The sequence below is a fragment of the Phyllobates terribilis genome, unplaced genomic scaffold, assembly GCF_046119375.1.
Source record: "Phyllobates terribilis strain yellow unplaced genomic scaffold, ASM4611937v1 Scaffold_1__5_contigs__length_1240528914, whole genome shotgun sequence".
NCBI classification, from domain to species: Eukaryota; Metazoa; Chordata; class Amphibia; order Anura; family Dendrobatidae; genus Phyllobates; species Phyllobates terribilis.
In genome coordinates this window covers 1,011,030,053-1,011,048,325 of record NW_027362761.1, presented here as the reverse complement: position 1 = coordinate 1,011,048,325, position 18,273 = coordinate 1,011,030,053, and the positions used below count along the sequence as shown (strand labels likewise).

Sequence of the window (18,273 nt, the reverse complement as noted above, 5' to 3'; positions counted from 1 at the left end):
GGACGCTGATCCTGCCTCGATTTTATGCTTGCACTAGGGATCCAGTCTCTCTGTCTTTGTCCATATGTATGTCACTTGACAAATGGTAAGGTTTTTAATATTAGAGTTAGGACTGTCCCACAAGGGATGCCGTGACGTGGCGGGACAGCTTTTACATTATTTTGATCAAAATTATGTTAACTAAATACCCTTTATTATTTATTATTATTTTTGCACTGTGCGATTTTTACATTTACTTTTAATCATTTGGGTATTTTTCTTGTCTTTGGTTTCTCTTTGTCTAATGGCCTTGTGTGAACATGCAGTTACATTTTGCATGCACATCAATTTATGTTCCAGTTCACACCTTCAGGTTTTTTCTAGACTGAAGACTATGTACAATACGAGAAGACTATAGAATGAGACCACACTCTACCAGGCTGACTTCACTCTTCCTCCTTGCTCAATTCTGATTGTTGTCTGCCACCACCTGTTTGACTTCAGAGCATTAGATAAGACGCAGTGAGGATTTCTGTTTGTCACAACTAAGTGCCTTTACAGCTCGAAGGCTTTCTTTGTGGCTAATAATTGTTTTATTGTATTAGTTATCACAAATAACAAAGTCATACGAAAACAATACATATAGTCCACTACTTCATTAGTGTATGAGGGTACAAGCCCAACGTCAGCATGGTTATTTCCAACATCTGTTCATGTTCTACGCTAGAACCGATTCTAGCAGCTTAATAAGTCCTTCTACATCTTCATTATGACTTTGTTGTGAAGACACTACAGATTCTAGAACAGGTGTTTGTGCCGTTCCCCTGAGATCTTGAGATGCTTTGATAAATTACAGGATAGCTTGCTCATTTCCTTTCCTCAATAATAAGAGATGACAGTCTCTCCAGGCCCTACAATGATCAAACAATAACAATGTTTAGCATAAACGTAAGAAATGACAATACAGACATGATCAGCAGAATATTCATCGTTAATTCCAAGTAATGTACCGAATTCCTGGTTTATTAAAAAAATATATTATTTTTTAGACTAGAGAGTCATCTGAGATCCTTAGCGAATCATGTTTTCAAGAGCTATTTTTATTCGTTTCCTCTCGGATTAGGCTGTTTTTACATTATGTTTAGCATCCACGTTCATGACTTTGTCTTGGCATCTTTCTGAATCCCCCCAAAAATGGAATTCAAATGGAACCCCAACAAAGCCAATGAGGCCGATTCATCCACAAAAGTGGTATAAATCTTTGAAGAGTTGCAAAATTTTGGCGCAGTGCAGAAATGCGCAAACATTTTTGAAACTTTTGGCGTTTTCACACAAGCTTGAATCAGCCCCGCCAAAATGTGAGGGTCTTGGAGGAGTTGGGACGGGATAGAGTGTGGCCACGACCCACCTGTCCAATTAATCAAAACTGACATTTTTCTGCACTGCAGAAATGCTACTTTGGAGTGGACGCCTCTCAGAAAAAGCACTGAATTCATTAACTGGCGCATGCATCTTAATGAATTCGGTGCCTCTTGTACTCCATCAAAACTGGCATAACACGAGTATGTACTATGCCAGTCTTAAAGAATCGGCCCCATAGAATATGATGGTACAAATGGAGCCCAAAGTCTGCAACTTTTTCGGCAGACTCAATAGTGTAGTAAATCACTTTCAAACACCAAAAAAATAAACCATGACTCAGGCCCAGTATTAGCCAAAATTGACTTTTACATACATGACATTTATATTATAACACTGCACTCACCTGGTCTATCTGCTCTGGGGTAGAGAGAGAAAAGGAGGCTCTCACATAAGAACTAGGCTCTGAACTGTCAATGTTAAACGCTGAGCCAGGAACTAGAAGAACCTATGGACAAACAGACAACAATCTGTACACAACTGCCACACCATCTGCTGGTATATTGCTTGTCATGGCTTAGATTTGCTATTATAACAGTGCATTACATTAACCAATTCTACATAGCAGACTCTTCATGACATTCCCTAGCCTAATTATAGGCTGTCAAGATTTGAGAGCTGAGAGCAATCATCAGATATCATCTACCAACATTACTTGTACTAATTACCAGATATTGGGACAGATTTACTAATGCAATTATTAGGAAGAGCATTTATTTCCCACACAGTATATATGAAGGCACCAACTCCTCTAAACCAAAAAGCCTTAGTGAACAATACCCAGAGAAGCCTGGTATAGCTCAGTTATACGCACCTTGCTGGCAGATACAGCACACACCACACTGCTTAGTCTCTGGCCCACCTGCTTTAAATATATCAGTAGTAGTATCTTAGGTTCTGCTTGTTAATGGAAAGTGTGAATGCACATCTATGCAATGCACTTATTCCAACATGTCCTCTGGCTCAATTCTGGTTTGGCTTAGTTTTTTGTACTTTGTACAAACTGGGGCGTGTGTCCCCTTTTTTGGGCTGTTCATTTTGTTTATATGCTTTCCTCGGGCAGGTGGCTGAACAGTCTGTGCCCTTATCTATTTTTACGTCTGCTGACACATAGCAAACTGAACTGCAAGAGTTAGGTACTGTTCTGATTGGGGTACACCTTGGGATGGGATGGCTTTTACGTTTTTTTTTATCAAAACCAATGTTACCTAAGTACGCTATGTTATTTACACGTACTATCACTATTTGCTTACTTACTGCAGGGTGTTTGCTCATTTTGTTTTTTATCTTAGGTTCTGCTTGTTAAATGGCCACAGTGTGAATGCGCACCTTTGCATTGCACTTCTATGAACATGTGCTCTGGCTCAAGTTTTTTTGGTTTTGATTTGAAAAAAAAAAAAAAAAAAGAAAGTAGCATACAGTAGTTTCTTCAGTATGTCGGGTCAGACTTGCCTATGAAGTCTATGGGTGTGCAGAAAAAAACAGATCCCATATGAAATATCCATATAGAATTTGTTTTTTATGGATACTTTGCAATTCTTTAACATAGGAATTAGTGATGAGCGAGTACGCTCGTTACTCGAGATTTACGAGCATGCTCGGGTGCTCGCCGAGTATCTTCAGCGTTCTCGGGTGTTATGTTTTAGTCACTCAGTGCTCATGATTTGAGACTGTTTGACAGCTTTAATACATGTGAGGAATGCACATGCCATCTTCTGTACTCCAAATGAGTACGTTCTGGTATCAATGCAGTGAAAAGGCAGGCAAATAGCCACGTACATGCAATTTTTATTACATTGATGAAGACAAATCCAATAATAAAGTCATTTTCAAAGTTTCATAACTTTCCATGCTGGACAAAATTCTAAAACAAAATTACAGTTTAAATCTACATAATGTCTCCTTCATGAGCATCAGATTCTAGCTCTTCATTAGATTTCACCCTACCTTTACTTTGTTTTTCTTTTCTCACGTTCTACCATACAACAAGTGATTTAGACATAGATACACAGCTGTCCATCAATCCCTGCTGTGATGAAGATGAAGAAAGGCAGCAGTACTTTGTCTTGAATACAGCAGACTGAGCTATTGTATTTTTTGATAACCTAAAATTGCTTTTGGCAAATAGTAGTTATTTGGCTAGTAGGAACATATACATGTCCTCATACTACAATATGCTGGCCTTAAAATAGGAACACACATTATGACTGATCCACTTAAAAATAAAGCGCTTATATGTATGTCGTAAGCGCCTTATAGTGGGATCTGTTGGTTACCAATCGTGTATTATTTGCATTTATGACTTTACAGGACATACTACTTAAAAATTACAAACTCTATGACGATAAAATATAAAATGAATGAGAAAATGTATATTTGGAGTTGAAGGCACACTTTAAGGCTTTGTCCTCAGACTTATTCTCTTCCCCTTCTATAAACCATAGTTTCAGCTAGTTATACTGCTCCTAATGATTTGCAATTATTACATCCAGTCTAACGACACAAAACAGAAGTGCTTCTCATCCGGAGTCCCTGGCATCAGTCTCACATCATTTCACAGTTAGTCTTAGCCTCATCGGATAAAACTACTCACACTCTTGTATCTTATTTTGCTGATCAAGGTAAGCATCAAAGACGGCACAGTACTGGCGGATAAAACATCAAATGCGGAGTCTTTACCTCTTTGCTGATTGCTTTTAACATGATCATTTGATGTGTATCTGGGACGCCAAGGATTTTCATCCACAGGAACATGCCCGCCGCAGGACTGTGCCACTCTGCCAAGCCTTCCGTTTAAGAAACAAAGAGTACATTGTCAGTAACACAGAATACTAGCAGCAAATTTAGTCCACAGTATACGAGGACAAATTATACTATGACAACTGGCTGAAAATGATATGAAACTACATTAAACTCTGAAAGTATGGGTTTACATGGGACTACATATATATATGTTATCTAGCATCAAAGGGATCAGAAGGGAACTGGATTATCAAATATCCTAGATTATCAGGTGGCCACAAAAAAGTACACTATATGGACAAAAGTATTGGGACCTACACATTACACCTACAGGAGGTTTTATGACTTCCCATTCTAAACCCATAGACATTTATATGAAATTGATCCCTCACTGCAGCTAAAACAGTTTACACTCTTCTGGGAAGGCTTTGTATAAGATTTTGGAGATGTCTGTGGGAATATTTGACCATTCACCTACAAGAACATTTGTGAGTTAGTATCAGACACTGAAGGTGGTTGATAGGGTTGAGGTCAGGCATGGGCCAGACATGTTCTTCCAAACTAAACTCTCCCAACGATGGCTTTATAGACCTTGGTTCTGGGAAAAAACACCCATTAGTATTATCCCTCCTCCACCAAACCTTATAGTTGGCACAATGTAGTGAAGCAGGTAACGTTTTCCTGACATTCACCAAACTAAGACTCTTCCATCAGACTGCCAGATAGAGATGTGCGATCCGACACTCCACAGAACACAGTTCCACTGCTCCAGAATCCAGTGGTAGTGTACACTTGGCATTGTTCTTGGTAATATCACTGTTGTCTAAGGAGTCAATCGCTATAGTCCAAAGAAAAAATGATCTGGCTCAAAAAATTTCTTCAATGCTTTATTCCAAAATGTTTAAAAAAAGTACAGCAAATCCATGAAAAAAATCCATACCACTTGGTGATTTTTGTTGCACCTGTTTTAAACATTTTGGAATAATGCATTGAAGAAATGTTAATATACATTTGCTGTGCTGGGCTATTCTTTCTTTGGCTTTATAATGCGCACCAGGACAGTGGCGAGGCTCCGAGCCCCGAGGATCTATCTATCTATGGTGAGCTGGCTATTTTAACCTCTACAAACTCTAATCACTATTTATTTTACTCACTTATACAGCGCCATTAATTCCACAGTGCTTAACAAACATTATCGGCTCTGTCCACATTGGGTCTCACAATCTAGATTTACAATCCGTATGTCTTTGGAGTGTGGGAGGAAACTAGAGAACCCGGAGGAAACCCACACAAACACGGGGAGAACATACAAACTCCTTGCAGGCGTTACTATGGTACTTTATGATGCCCCCTGAGGAAGCTCGTGTACTGTGATCTGGACAACCTAAACCACATAATTTATCTCCTCCAGGACCTGCTCTTGCTTCTGTCACCCTGCCCCGCCATATTCATTTTGCAGTAGACACTGGTGATGGAGGAGACGTTGGAACCTGAAGCTCTGGGCGGCACAGGCTCTGTCCAACCACTAAGATTAGATTTTTTTTATACAGGAGAACTCCTTTTAAAACAACTGATAAATGAGTACATTCACTTACCCTAACACGGTAAGCTAAAACACATCAACTATATTAAACCTGAAGCAGTATAAAGAAAAAAGTCACCTATCTTAATGTTGCTATGTGGTAGGACCATTTACATGTAATACATACAATGACTGCTTGTTAGGAAAACTGTCTCTTGTGCACAAAATGTTTTTGACCAGTTACCTGTTAGCCACTTATCGGCAGATGCAAGCATGGCATCTCTCTGTGACCGGTAGAACTGTATGACACTGCAAGTCACAAAAAAGGCATAATATTGAGAATATACATATAATAGTAACATAGAAATGTAGGTTGAATAAAGACCTAGGTCCATCCAGTTCAACCTTTCTCCCCCAATTGTACTCCCTACACTAAATTACTAACTTACTGGGACTTGGCCTCACAAGTGTATTATTACCATTTTTATTACTGATGCACTACTACAATTAAAAATTAACCCGTTTATAATTTTTTAATTAGTTTTATGTTTTGTATTACTCTTGTGATTCTAATAATGATATTACTAAAATCCCTATGCATAAAGATGTTGATCCAGAAGAAGGCAAAAACCCCAGGACACATTCAGCCAATTTGCATCACGGGGAAAAATTCCTTTTGACCCCGAGAAAAGGTGATCAGTCCTAGAACCCTGGAACAAACCTAATTATGATACTAGTTATGTCACTACTATTATCGTATTAAATGTACTACTATATGTGTAATATTTTGTCTAATTTAACTGTAACCCACAATGTTAGGTGTATCGAGGAAATCATCCAGCCCTTTTTTGAACGCTGTTATAGTGTCTGTCATTCCTACCTCTTGTGGTAGGGAATTCCACAGTCTGACTGCTCTGACTGTAAAGAACCCTTTCCTGTTTAGGTGCCGGTATCAACTTTCTTCCACCCGTAATGACTGCCCACTGGTCCTTAGTATGGTCTTTGGAAGGAATAAGTCATGTGCTAGACCTTTGTACTGACCACACATACAGTACAGACCAAAAGTTTGGACACATCTTCTCATTTAAAGATTTTTCTGCATTTTCATGACTATGAAAATTGTACATTCACACTGAAGGCATCAAAACTATGAATTAACACATGTGGAATTATATACTTAACAAAAAAGCGTGAAACAACTGAAAATATGTCTTATATTCTAGGTTCTGCAAAGTAGCCACCTTTCGCTTTGATGACTGCTTTGCACACTCTTGGCATTCTCTTGATGAGCTTCAAGAGGTAGTCACCAGAAATGGTATTCCAACAATCTTGAAGGAGTTCCCAAAGATGCTTAGCACTTGTTGGCCCTTTGCCTTCACTCTGCAGTCCAGCTCACCCCAAACCATCTCAATTGGGTTCAGATCTGGTGACTGTGGAGGCCAGGTCATCTGGTGTAGCATCCCATCACTCTCCTTCTTGGTCAAATAGCCCTTACACAGCCTGGAGGTGTGTTTGGGGTCATTGTCCTGTTGAAAATAAATGATGGTCCAACTAAACGCAAACCGGATGGAATAGCATGCCGCTGCAAGATGCCATGGTAGCCATGCTGGTTCAATATGCGTTCAATTTTGAATAAATCCCCAACAGTGTCACCAGCAAAGCACCCCCACACCTCCTCCTCCATGCTTCACGGTGGGAACCAGGCATGTAGAGACCATCCGTTCACCTTTTCTGCGTCGCACAAAGACACGGTGGTTGGAACCAAAGATCTCAAATTTGGACTCATCAGACCAAAGCACAGATTTCCACTGGTCTAATGTGCATTTCTTGTGTTCTTTAGCCCAAACAAGTTTCTTCTGCTTGTTGCCTGTCTGTCCTTAGCAGTGGTTTCCTAGCAGCTATTTTACCATGAAGGCCTGCTGCACAAAGTCTCCTCTTAACAGTTGTTGAAGAGATGTGTCTGCTGCTAGAACTCTGTGTGGCATTGACCTGGTCTCTAATCTGAGCTGCTGTTAACCTGAAATTTCTGAGGCTGGTGACTCGGATAAACTTATCCTCAGAAGCAGAGGTGACTCTTGGCCTTCCTTTCCTGGAGCGGTCCTCATGTGAGCCAGTTTCTTTGTAGCGCTTGATGGTTTTTGCAACTGCACTTGGGGACACTTTCAAAGTTTGCCCAATTTTTTGGACTGACTGACCTTCATTTCTTAAAGTAATGATGGCCACTCATTTTTCTTTACTTAGCTGGTTTTTCTTGCCATAATACAAATTCTAACAGTCTATTCAGTAGGACTATCAGCTGTGTATCCACCTGACTTCTGCACAGCACAACTGATGGTCCCAACCCCATTTATAAGGCAAGAAATCCCACTTATTAAACCTGACAGGGCACACCTGTGAAGTGAAAACCATTTCCGGTGACTACCTCTTGAAGCTCATCAAGAGAATGCCAAGAGTGTGCAAAGCAGTCATCAAAGCAAAAGGTGGCTACTTTGAAGAACCTAGAATATAAGACATATTTTCAGTTGTTTCACACTTTTTTGTTAAGTATATAATTCCACACGTGTTAATTCATAGTTTTGATGCCTTCAGTGTGAATGTACAATTTTCATAGTCATGAAAATACAGAAAAATCTTTAAATGAGAAGGTGTGTCCAAACTTTTGGTCTGTACTGTATATTTATACATGTAAATGAGATCCCCTCTGAGGTGTCGGTTTTCTAAGCTAAACAGACTCAACTTTTTCAAGGTCTCATCATATGAGAGGCCTCCAGCCCTCGGAATACACAATACACACGTGTCTTAATACTCCATGGTCATTAACATCACTTAAATGACCAAGTTTAAGTATGAAACTGAAGCAAGCACAGGCAAGGCAGCCCTTACAATTGAAAGACCATTGTAGTTACTTTAAATAGAGATGCAGAACTGTAGTAAATGTCTTTTTTTGGGCTAGGGGTAAGTGTTAAAAATGAAAACATTAATACATTTATTATCTGTCTAGAAACTATGAATTGATTGAAGTACAATGATTTTCATACCTCTCAATATGCTCCAGGAAGCCGTCTACACCCCATTTCTGCAGCAGCTGCACTACCATTACCTAAAGAAGAACAGAATGACAGAAAAGATGAGAGTTGCAGTCCAGTTTAGATGTCCCACTGACTGCCCCATACACATGTATGATTGGTTCCAATCTGCGCTTATGTGTTCTATCCTGCAGAACAGAAGATTGGGCAAAAAAAATTAAAATGCTCAATACTCTTCCATGATCTGTTGGGGGAGAGCAGTAAAGACCCCATACACATTACATGGCTGGCAGATCCAGGGGTGACATTGGCTGACTTTTATAAATTGTGTATGGGTGCCTTAAAGAGTAACCATCATTTTTATTTCATAAATCAATAATACATATAACACAAAGAAACTTTGCAATATATCTTATAAGCAAAATCTGCTTCTTACTCCTTCAGGACTCATCATTCATTATCAAAAGTCTCAATTCACAGGTAAAATCTATCTACAGTGAATACAACTTTTCCCATTACTGAGATAGGAGATGACAGTTGGTGCTCAAGAAGTTCTATGGAGAACTGTAACAGTCATTTCAGAAGAACTTGCAGCAGAATGTCTGAGTCTGCCTCCAGCACCTCCCACTCCAAAGAATTTTAAAGCATCAACTACAGTATCATCTCATATCTCAGTAATAGGAAAGTCTGCCAACACTGAGTACAGATTTAACCCCTGAATTGAGACTGAAAGTTAAATCCAGGAGACATAAGAAGCAGATTTCTCTCATAAGATATATTACAATGTTTCTTATTTTCACAAGTGCTAATGATTCATTAAATAACATGTAAAATGATGGTTACTCTTTAAGGATATTGTCCGGGACTTTAATGCTCATGGCCCGTAGGATAGGTCATCAATGTCTGATCGGTGGGGGTGCGATACCCAGAAGCCCACCGATCAGCTGTTCCTGGTGTCGGCAGCGGCCGGAACTGCTCAGTTATGGAGCTACACAGTACAGCTTTGTGAACGGAATAGTGCCCGTGGCCGGGTACTGCACATCCACCCCTACTGATTTGAGTAGAGGGTGGATGTGTAGTACCCGGCTGCAGCCACTATGCAGTCAACGGAGCTGTTCTGTGTAGCTTCATAACTGAGCAGTTCCAGCCGCTGCCGACACCAGGAACAGCTGATCGGTGGTGGTGTCAGGTGCAGCACCCTCGCCGAGCAGCCTAAGGATAGTCCATCAATGTTAAAGTCCCGAACAACCCCTTTAAGTCTTCCTATTACCAGATGGCTGCCTCTCCTCCTAAAGGGAAATATTCTGATAATAAAAACATTGCTGAGCAAGAAATTTCCAAACATGGAAGAAAACATTCTAATGACTAACCACTATTACAAAATAGCGGTATGTGTATTTTTAACTTCTGAAAAAAGCAAGCATAACTGACAGTATTGCAATTTTGAGAATCCTACACAATTACCTGAGTAAAGGCACTAGTATGTAATGTTGACGCCTGCATGTGCAATATTATCCGGTCTATAAGCGGTTTGGGGCCAGATAAATAACCAATCCTTAGTCTGGTAAAAAAATAAGATGAACTCTCTGTTAGAATTATAACTAATATACAGATGTGCAGTATAATATTGTATATTAACTACAAAATTCACCAGTCAAGTCATTGATTACTGAAATAGTCTTTACTGAAAAGTTAGAAATAATGAGCTTACCCTGAAGAAAGAATCTTTGACATGGAGTCAGCTCTAATAACTCTACCATCGATGTCCATTGACAGAAATGATGGTGCCCAGGGCTAGGGAAAGCGAAGACAAGAAGAAAACTTTACATACATCAGCAGTGAAATTGCAACACCATGAAGGAAAAGTTGTGGCGTTATGGAATTCAGAACATGGATGGGCATGTTAATAATTCCATATAAAGAAAAAATTGAAACAAAATTTTCAAAACATCTCAATTTATTCAATATCGAGTAAGAACGCCACACACAGAAATACACACACATAAACTACTCGGCTGCTATCATTATGGTTATTAATGGTTGTCTGAGGAATGTTCTGCCACGTTGAATGCACTTGGGCACTGCTGGCAGCTCCTTTCAATTTGCCAACCAATGATATCAAAGATGTGCTCGATGGGAGACCAGTCTGGAGACCCCGCAGGCCATGGTAACATTTTTAGGCCATGCAGGCAGCACACAGTAGCACGAGCAACATGTGGCCTGGTGTTGTCATGTTGAAAAACGTATCATGGGATACTTTGGAGCAATGGCCGTAACACGGGGTCCACGACCAAATCAATATAATGCCAAACTGTTAGTGTACTTGGAATAAATACTAGAGGGGTTTAGCTACTGTACATTATGCCACATCACAATCTCGGGAATAGGACTGGTGTGATGCTCCCTTGTGAAGATCCTTTTAATGATCTCATGCCACCTCTCCCAAAGGCTATCATGAGGAAGAGTAAGATGGCAATGGAGGTTAATCCTCTTCAGCGATGAGTACTACATTTGTCCTGGATACAATGATGGCCGGAGATTGGTCTGGAGACCATGTGGGCAACACTATGAAGAGGCCTTCTCGAGGGAACACACCATCACACCGGTCTTACTCCTAGGATTATAGGTTGGTGTGGAATAATGTACAGTAGCCGGACCTCTCTACTCTTTACACCAGGTACATTAAATACTCAGCAATTCAATGATATGGTCGTGAAGCCAGTGGTGCCGCCACTTTTCAACACGACAACGTCAGGCAGCATGGTGCTCGTGCAATTATGAGCAGTCTCCGTGGCCTAAATGTGCTATCATGGGTTACAGCATCTCCAGACTTGTCTCCCATTGAGCACATCTGAGACGTCATTGTTTGGCAATTGCAAAGAAGCAGTGGACCTTAATGACTAGTGTTACCAGATGCATACTTGATACTGAATAAATTGAGATGTTTTGAAAATTGTGTTTCAATTTTTCATCATTTGCATATGATTAACATGTCTATCATTCTTTTAACTTCATACGGCTTTTGCTTCTTGGTGTTGTAATGTCAATGTTGAGGAATGTAGTTTAAAAGTGATAAAACTGCATTTTAAGAAACTTGTATCTAAATCTTTGCTCCTTGAGCCACCTACACGTCAACTGGAGATATGCTAAGCCTTCGAAAATAACAAAAATGTCACTTCATGATCTTCAATAGATTATCAGTATGTATTTGATAGATAGTTTCTATAAATGACAAAGGCTCACCTTACTGAACTGAAGAAAGTAGTAGGGATCATCCTCCACAATAATCAAATCATATTCTTGTGCAATCTATTAAAAGAGATATATAACTGTTACAACCCTCTATGACGGTTTTCAATATTCAAAAACCCGCTTCTTTCTTCACGGCACCCAATTGTGAATGAGAATACAGACTGAGAACACAGCGCAAGATGTACTGAAATTAAGTGGTTGCCCTGGACTTTGTCAGAAAGTAGATTATCACACTTTCTCATTGCCTGTACCTTGTAGACTTCTATCTTGCGGTCCCTGGTAAGAGAGGCTCCGGTGGGATTGCCCCCATTTGGAATAGTGTAAAGAATTTTAGGGGATTTTTTTTCAGGTATGATTACATCTTCTGGTCGCCACCTGGAGAGAATATCTTTAAGAGCCTGAGGAATAATACCATGCTGATCGGTGGGAACACCAATGAGGTTGCATCCTAGTGGTTTTACCTGGAAATCAGACGGTTTAATTATCTATCAGTGATATAGTATTATATACTCCTTTTGCTCATGTTCTTTCCCAACATGACTATTTATACCATCTCTACATAAAATGACATTTTAGATCAGTAAAGCTTTTTTAGAAAAAACAAAGTAAACAATAAAGCAATGGTGAAGCATCAATCTAATTATGTTAAGGTCATACATGCAACAATGCAGATGACTGTACAGTGCCAGATCCAATGCATGATGTGATCATATAACCATTACTGACGCAGAGTTTGTAGAAGAAAGAACATACAAGAAAAAAGATACTCACAGCTGCCAGAGTCCCAGAATAGGTTGGTGTGTCTATCAATACATTATCTCCAGGGTTTACAAGCATTTCAAATACCTAAAATGTTTGATTAGAAAAATATTTATTACAGTATCAGTGACTACCAATAATTAACTCACGCTGCCCTTCACATGCATGGAGCTAGATCACGTGAGGATAACCCCAACTTGTGTGCAGTGATTCAGAAATGCCTTTTTGCCACTTGATTAGCTGATAGGTCTTCATTAGTGTTTTACAAATGGAGAAAATAATTTAACAATTAAACACAACCCTATCAGATAATGTGTATGGGTCGAAAACACTAGGTAAGCAGAATTGCTATACATGTGGGCAATCCCTGAGGAAGGAAAACAAGAATAGCTTTTTCTGAGTGAGTGCTACCGACCAGGGCCATAACATAATGAGCATTGTTACTTGCCTTTTCCTCCAGTTTTGTTTCTCTATGTGCAGTAGACCGAATGTATTTCATTCAACATTCAACCAGAGTAATTTAAAGTTCAAGATGAATTCAAACGTCATGTATAAAAATCAAGTGGAATAATATATATGTGTAGTAGGGATTATTTAATTTGAAGATTGCATGCACGTGGGTAGCAATTCTTGTTGTCTAATGTTTTTGCCCCTTACTTATGATCTGCTAGGGTTGTGTTTAATTGTTGGATGTGAGAAATACTTCTTGGCAATTGGTCAAATAACTGATTTTTGTCACATATGTGCAAATAGTCTTTTTTATATATTTTATATATTGAAAGTATTTTAGACATTTGACGGGTGAATGTGTTTTTTTTACAGCATTTGTAAACAATATATAGAAGCGCCAAGTGTGATTTTAATTAAAAGTGTTTTGACAAATGACAATGTTTTCCCAGGCATGTGCATGTACAGTATGTGTAATAGACCAAAAAAAATGAAATCTCAAGATTCACCATCTTACTTTTGATAATCCTTCTTGACTGCCAGTTGTGACGCACATAGCCATCTGTCCTTGGTCCGGGCTGTATGTAAGGGTTGGTGGACTGTGCAATTTCTTTTGCAATTCTTTCAACCAGGACACCAGTTCAGGAACTCTAAATATTAATACAAATGAATGGATTCAAACTGATCTTAGGACCCCTACTCTTCTCAATTTATACCTTTGGCCTGGGACAACTCTTAATGTCCCATGACTTCCAGTACCATCTATACGCTGATGATACCTCTCCAGCCCAGATGTCACCTCTCTGTTGTCCAGAATTCCATAGTGTCTATCAGCCATATCCTCCTTCTCCTCTCGCTTCCTAAAGCTCAATTTGGACAAACGTGAATTCATCATCTTTCCTCCATCTCACCTAATCGACCTACCTGATCTATCTATCACACTAAATGACATCACGCTTTTCCCTGTACTGTAAGTCTGCTACCTCGGAGAAACTCTCAACTCTGCCCTGTCCTTTAAACCGCACATCCAAGCTCTTGCCACCCTCAACTCAAAAATATTTCCAGAATCCGTCTTTTCCTCAACCCTGAATCTACTGTCCTTAACTCTGCTGCCTGACTAATCCACCTTTCTCCTCTGCTTCTCTCCTCTGCAAATCCCTTCATTGGCTCACAATTCCCCAATGTACCCAGTTCAAACTACTAACATTGACCTACAAAACCGTCCATAATCTGTCTTCTCTGTATATTTCCAAACTAATCTCCCGATATCTTCCAAAACGTAACCTCTGGTCCTCCCAAGACCTCCTTCTCTCCTATGCACTCATATGTTTCTCACCCAATCACTTCCAAAACTTCTCCTAAGTATCCTCGATCCTCTGGAATTCCCCAACAAGTTCGATTAGCCATCACATTCGGAACTTTCAGATGGAACTTGAAGACCCATCTCCTCAAGAAAGCATACGGCCTGCAATGACCCCCTGCCACCTCACCACCACCGGAGCAGCTACATCTCCCTAACCTATTATCTCCTTTCCCATTATCCTATAGACTGTAAGCCCAGAAGGGCAGGGCCCCTTTCTTTTCTGTACCAGTCTGTCATTGTTAGTCTGTTCTCTGTAATTTATATTTGCATTTTGTATGTAACCCCTTCTCATGTACAGCACCATGGAATCAATGGTGCTGTAAAAATAAATAATAATAATAATAACATAGTTGATTGCAGGGTCTGGTGGGGAGAAGCTGGCATGGTCACACGTCTTCAACTAGTCATCTCGACTCTGGCCCTTTCAACCATTTTTTCCTCTAACATGCCGCAACGTGTCAGTGAAAAGCACCTGTTTGTAATGCAGGAGCAGATCTCTGATTCATGCTGGTCGTGGTTTGGGCACCAGTAATCAGGTACTGGTTCCCTTTAATGACAAGCTAAGGAATGTACCCAGGTGTTGCAGAATACTGTAGCGCTTTCTTCATTAAATTCTCCCCAATTTCAATGACTGTACCATCAGTCAAGGTAACGCTGGCTGACTTAAAAGGAAATGTGTCTGGATTTGGAGCTCCCCCAGCAAGTGATATGATTGACGGTGGTGACTTCATTAATAAATCAGCTGCAAAGAAAGAAGTAGAAAAAAAACACAAATTAAATAAAAAAGCAGATAGTCTTCCAGTTCTCAAATTGCAAAAGCTACTATCAGGATTAGATTTGCCCACCAGGATACAAGATATTGTTTAGTGGGCCCAGGATCTGACAAGAGTAACGGGTTTAGACATCCTGCAAAAGATCCACTGGGGATAATCTCTTATGGGTAGATGCACATATGGCCTATGATACTACTGCACATATTTCTATGTCAGTAATGACAGAAATTATAACGGTTTAATGCACTTAAAAGTGGAAGAGCATGTTTTCTATGTAGGTAAAGGGTGGGTTTTACAACTGTCTGTTTGAATCACGCAGATGATTGAGTAACTGCAGTTTTTTCAGTCCTATAAGCTTGATAGAGACGGAGTTCTGTTACGCCAGGTAAGCTTTGCTTTTATCCAGATGGGAAGCTTACAATAGCAAAACGGTGTGTTTACTGACATACGGTAAACCCTAGTCTTTATATCTACAGTGCATGGGCTATCAGACTAGGGCCATCCTTGTACACAGCATGCTGTATCTGTTTTAATATGACAGGGACATGGCATCTGTAATGTATAGACCTATCCAACATGAAAAGGTCTAGATGGTAATAATACAGCAGTAGATTCATGGGTCTAGGTAATGGGAACGGCAAAATATGGCTGCATTACGGCCATCTAAAACTGGCCGAACATAACAGTAAAGAAATCACAAATGTGCCATAGACCCATGCACCATACTTATGGGAGGTAACGCAACTATTCCAGGAGTAAAAAAGCTGGCTCTATTACCTATTAGAGGTAGCTTTCCTATTAGTTAATGTTCGAGCCTTTAACAAAGCTTGTAATATGACTAAGGATAGTTAGCCAAAAGGAAAAGACATTTATCTGCAGACAAAGTACTTGCTCCTTGTCATTGCAAGACAGCATACAGAATGGCTGGCTTAGAGGTCTTTGGAGAAGACTCTGGTTTACTAGGTTAGTTAAAAATGTCAGACTTTGACTCACTGGAAAACTACCTCCAATGGATGATGGCAATTAATAGCTTTCTCCTGTAGTAGATCTATTTTTGATACCATTTTGAAAGGGAGCATTGGCTGGTCTTTAAGTATTCTAAGCCAGTAGTCTCCACACTGAAAAACAGAGCCTCCCAAATATATAAATGTTATTGTCACAACTCTGTTGTCAGATTAACCGGGGCCAGAGGCTCCTTCTGTGCCCCTAACGCTAGCTATCCTGGCTCCCCGGATTACTTCTGATGGTGAAGACACCGGGGCCATGTACCTTGCTGAACTCCTGAATCAGCCTTATATTTGTCACTTTCCCCCACCCAGTGAAGTGGGGGGTAACAGTGTACGAATATACACAAACCGGATTAACAAGGGAGGACATACAGGGATAACGGAAAATACCAATCAAATATGCACTCACAGACAACAGAGAGGAAAACGAGGGAGAAAAGGAAGGAAAACCAAACAGGAGAGGATGAGGATTTGTTATGATCTGCAACATGAACTAAGGAAAGATAGGGGAAAGCTGTCCCTACAGTAAGACTAAGCTGAATCCCTACGATGTAGCGGGCTGCCTGTTCCTAGTGAACAGACCCGCCTTAGTCCTCGGCTAGTCTGAACGAAGACCTATAGAATTAAGGGAGGGGTCCCTAAAAGGACTGGAACAAAAATGGGACACCTCCAAAACAGAAGTTGTTGCAGAACACAAAAAGACAACTGACAAAAAGTACTAGAGGTCCCAGAGGACCAAGCGAACTGACAGAGAAAGGCACCGAAGCACCTGGCTAGAGAAACAGTCAAGCACTGAAGTCCAGCACAGCCATAAGGGCGGAGCTGGAATATAAAGGCAGATGGTCACGTGACCGCAAAACACAAGATAGAAAAAACTAACAGGAGGGTTCTAACAGGATTTGCACACAGCTGAAAAACCAAGCAACAGTCACAGATCAACACTTCAAACGCCTCTACCAACAACTGACACCTCCACTCCACAGCAGGCAGTATGAAAAACTAACACTGGTAATCCAGATTACCAGAAGCCAGTATATACAGGAGAGGGTCATCCAAGAAAAAGTAAAAAGCGGAACTCACCAGGTTCTGTATTAAAATCCTTTATTCGATTAACAAAGCAAAACGGTGGGCAGGGAGTGTGCATGTGAAGGGTCCTCCTTCCTCTCCTGCACACTCCCTGCCCACCATTTTGCTGACTATGTTCATGGAATAAAGGATTTTAACTACAGAACCTGGTGAGTGCCGCTTTTCACTTTTTCTTGGATGACATTCATTTAATCTAATTCGAATATCACCAACAGTTTCTGCACATGGCACATTGCTCCACATGTGGGGGTAATTTATGCTGAGAGCAGGAAGGACTAGTGCCAAAGTAGCTTCTCTTGAACTGTTCACATGTATAGGAGGGGGGACTGGCCAATACTGAACAGCTTAAATCATCCAAGCAGGAAAGCTTCAGAGACTCTAAACTGATCAGTTTAACCCCTGCTTCTAACAGAAACCTGCACCATTTAATATGCAGGAGAAGTCCTTCTGCTCAGTGCAGGAGTTCGTGAAATCAGACGCTGCGGTCATATGGTCCCTCTCTATCACAGTAAACCTGTGACAGTTATTTCTTTTTTTATGGAAGTAATTAGGGACTACCATTTGGTCCATGTACAAAACATTGAGATGAGTCAGATCAATAAAGGCCATCTGTAGTCATATGCTATTTATACATTTACCTTCATTAAAAAAATGCTCCAACCTTATTTGGAATTTTAGTTGGCAAAGAGAATTGCCATGAATCACTAGTTCTATCGCAGTGAGATGAATGCAAAGTTAAGCTGGTCATGACATGACTTTAGCGTGTATACATAAAATTATCTCAACCCAGCAATATAGCCATTATGTCTTCTAAAATGGGGTTTACCTTTATTTTGCTTACATGCTATACAAGGGAATCACAAGATCATGATAAAATAACCAGTTATACCTCTGCTGT

At 40.1% G+C, this 18,273-nt stretch overlaps 1 protein-coding gene across 2 annotated transcripts in view; it reads right to left on the bottom strand.

Annotated features, from left to right (window-relative positions):
* Window positions 1–234: 234 nt before the first annotated feature.
* The window catches only part of AADAT (aminoadipate aminotransferase), a 43,071-nt gene continuing 25,032 nt past the window's right edge, over window positions 235–18,273 (bottom strand). Inside the window, exons 3-14 of one of the 2 annotated variants that reach the window (XM_073643987.1) lie at window positions 15,083–15,251; window positions 13,664–13,796; window positions 12,712–12,786; window positions 12,192–12,401; window positions 11,932–11,997; window positions 10,400–10,482; window positions 10,153–10,249; window positions 8,701–8,762; window positions 5,907–5,971; window positions 4,078–4,184; window positions 1,745–1,846; window positions 235–890 (exon numbers count right to left, since the gene is read on the bottom strand). In XM_073643987.1, the coding sequence (XP_073500088.1) occupies window positions 846–890; window positions 1,745–1,846; window positions 4,078–4,184; window positions 5,907–5,971; window positions 8,701–8,762; window positions 10,153–10,249; window positions 10,400–10,482; window positions 11,932–11,997; window positions 12,192–12,401; window positions 12,712–12,786; window positions 13,664–13,796; window positions 15,083–15,251 (1,214 nt within the window). In that variant the 3' untranslated portion in view covers window positions 235–845. The remainder of the gene's footprint in view (window positions 891–1,744; window positions 1,847–4,077; window positions 4,185–5,906; window positions 5,972–8,700; window positions 8,763–10,152; window positions 10,250–10,399; window positions 10,483–11,931; window positions 11,998–12,191; window positions 12,402–12,711; window positions 12,787–13,663; window positions 13,797–15,082; window positions 15,252–18,273) is intronic. The other variant, XM_073643996.1, reaches the window with a different exon arrangement.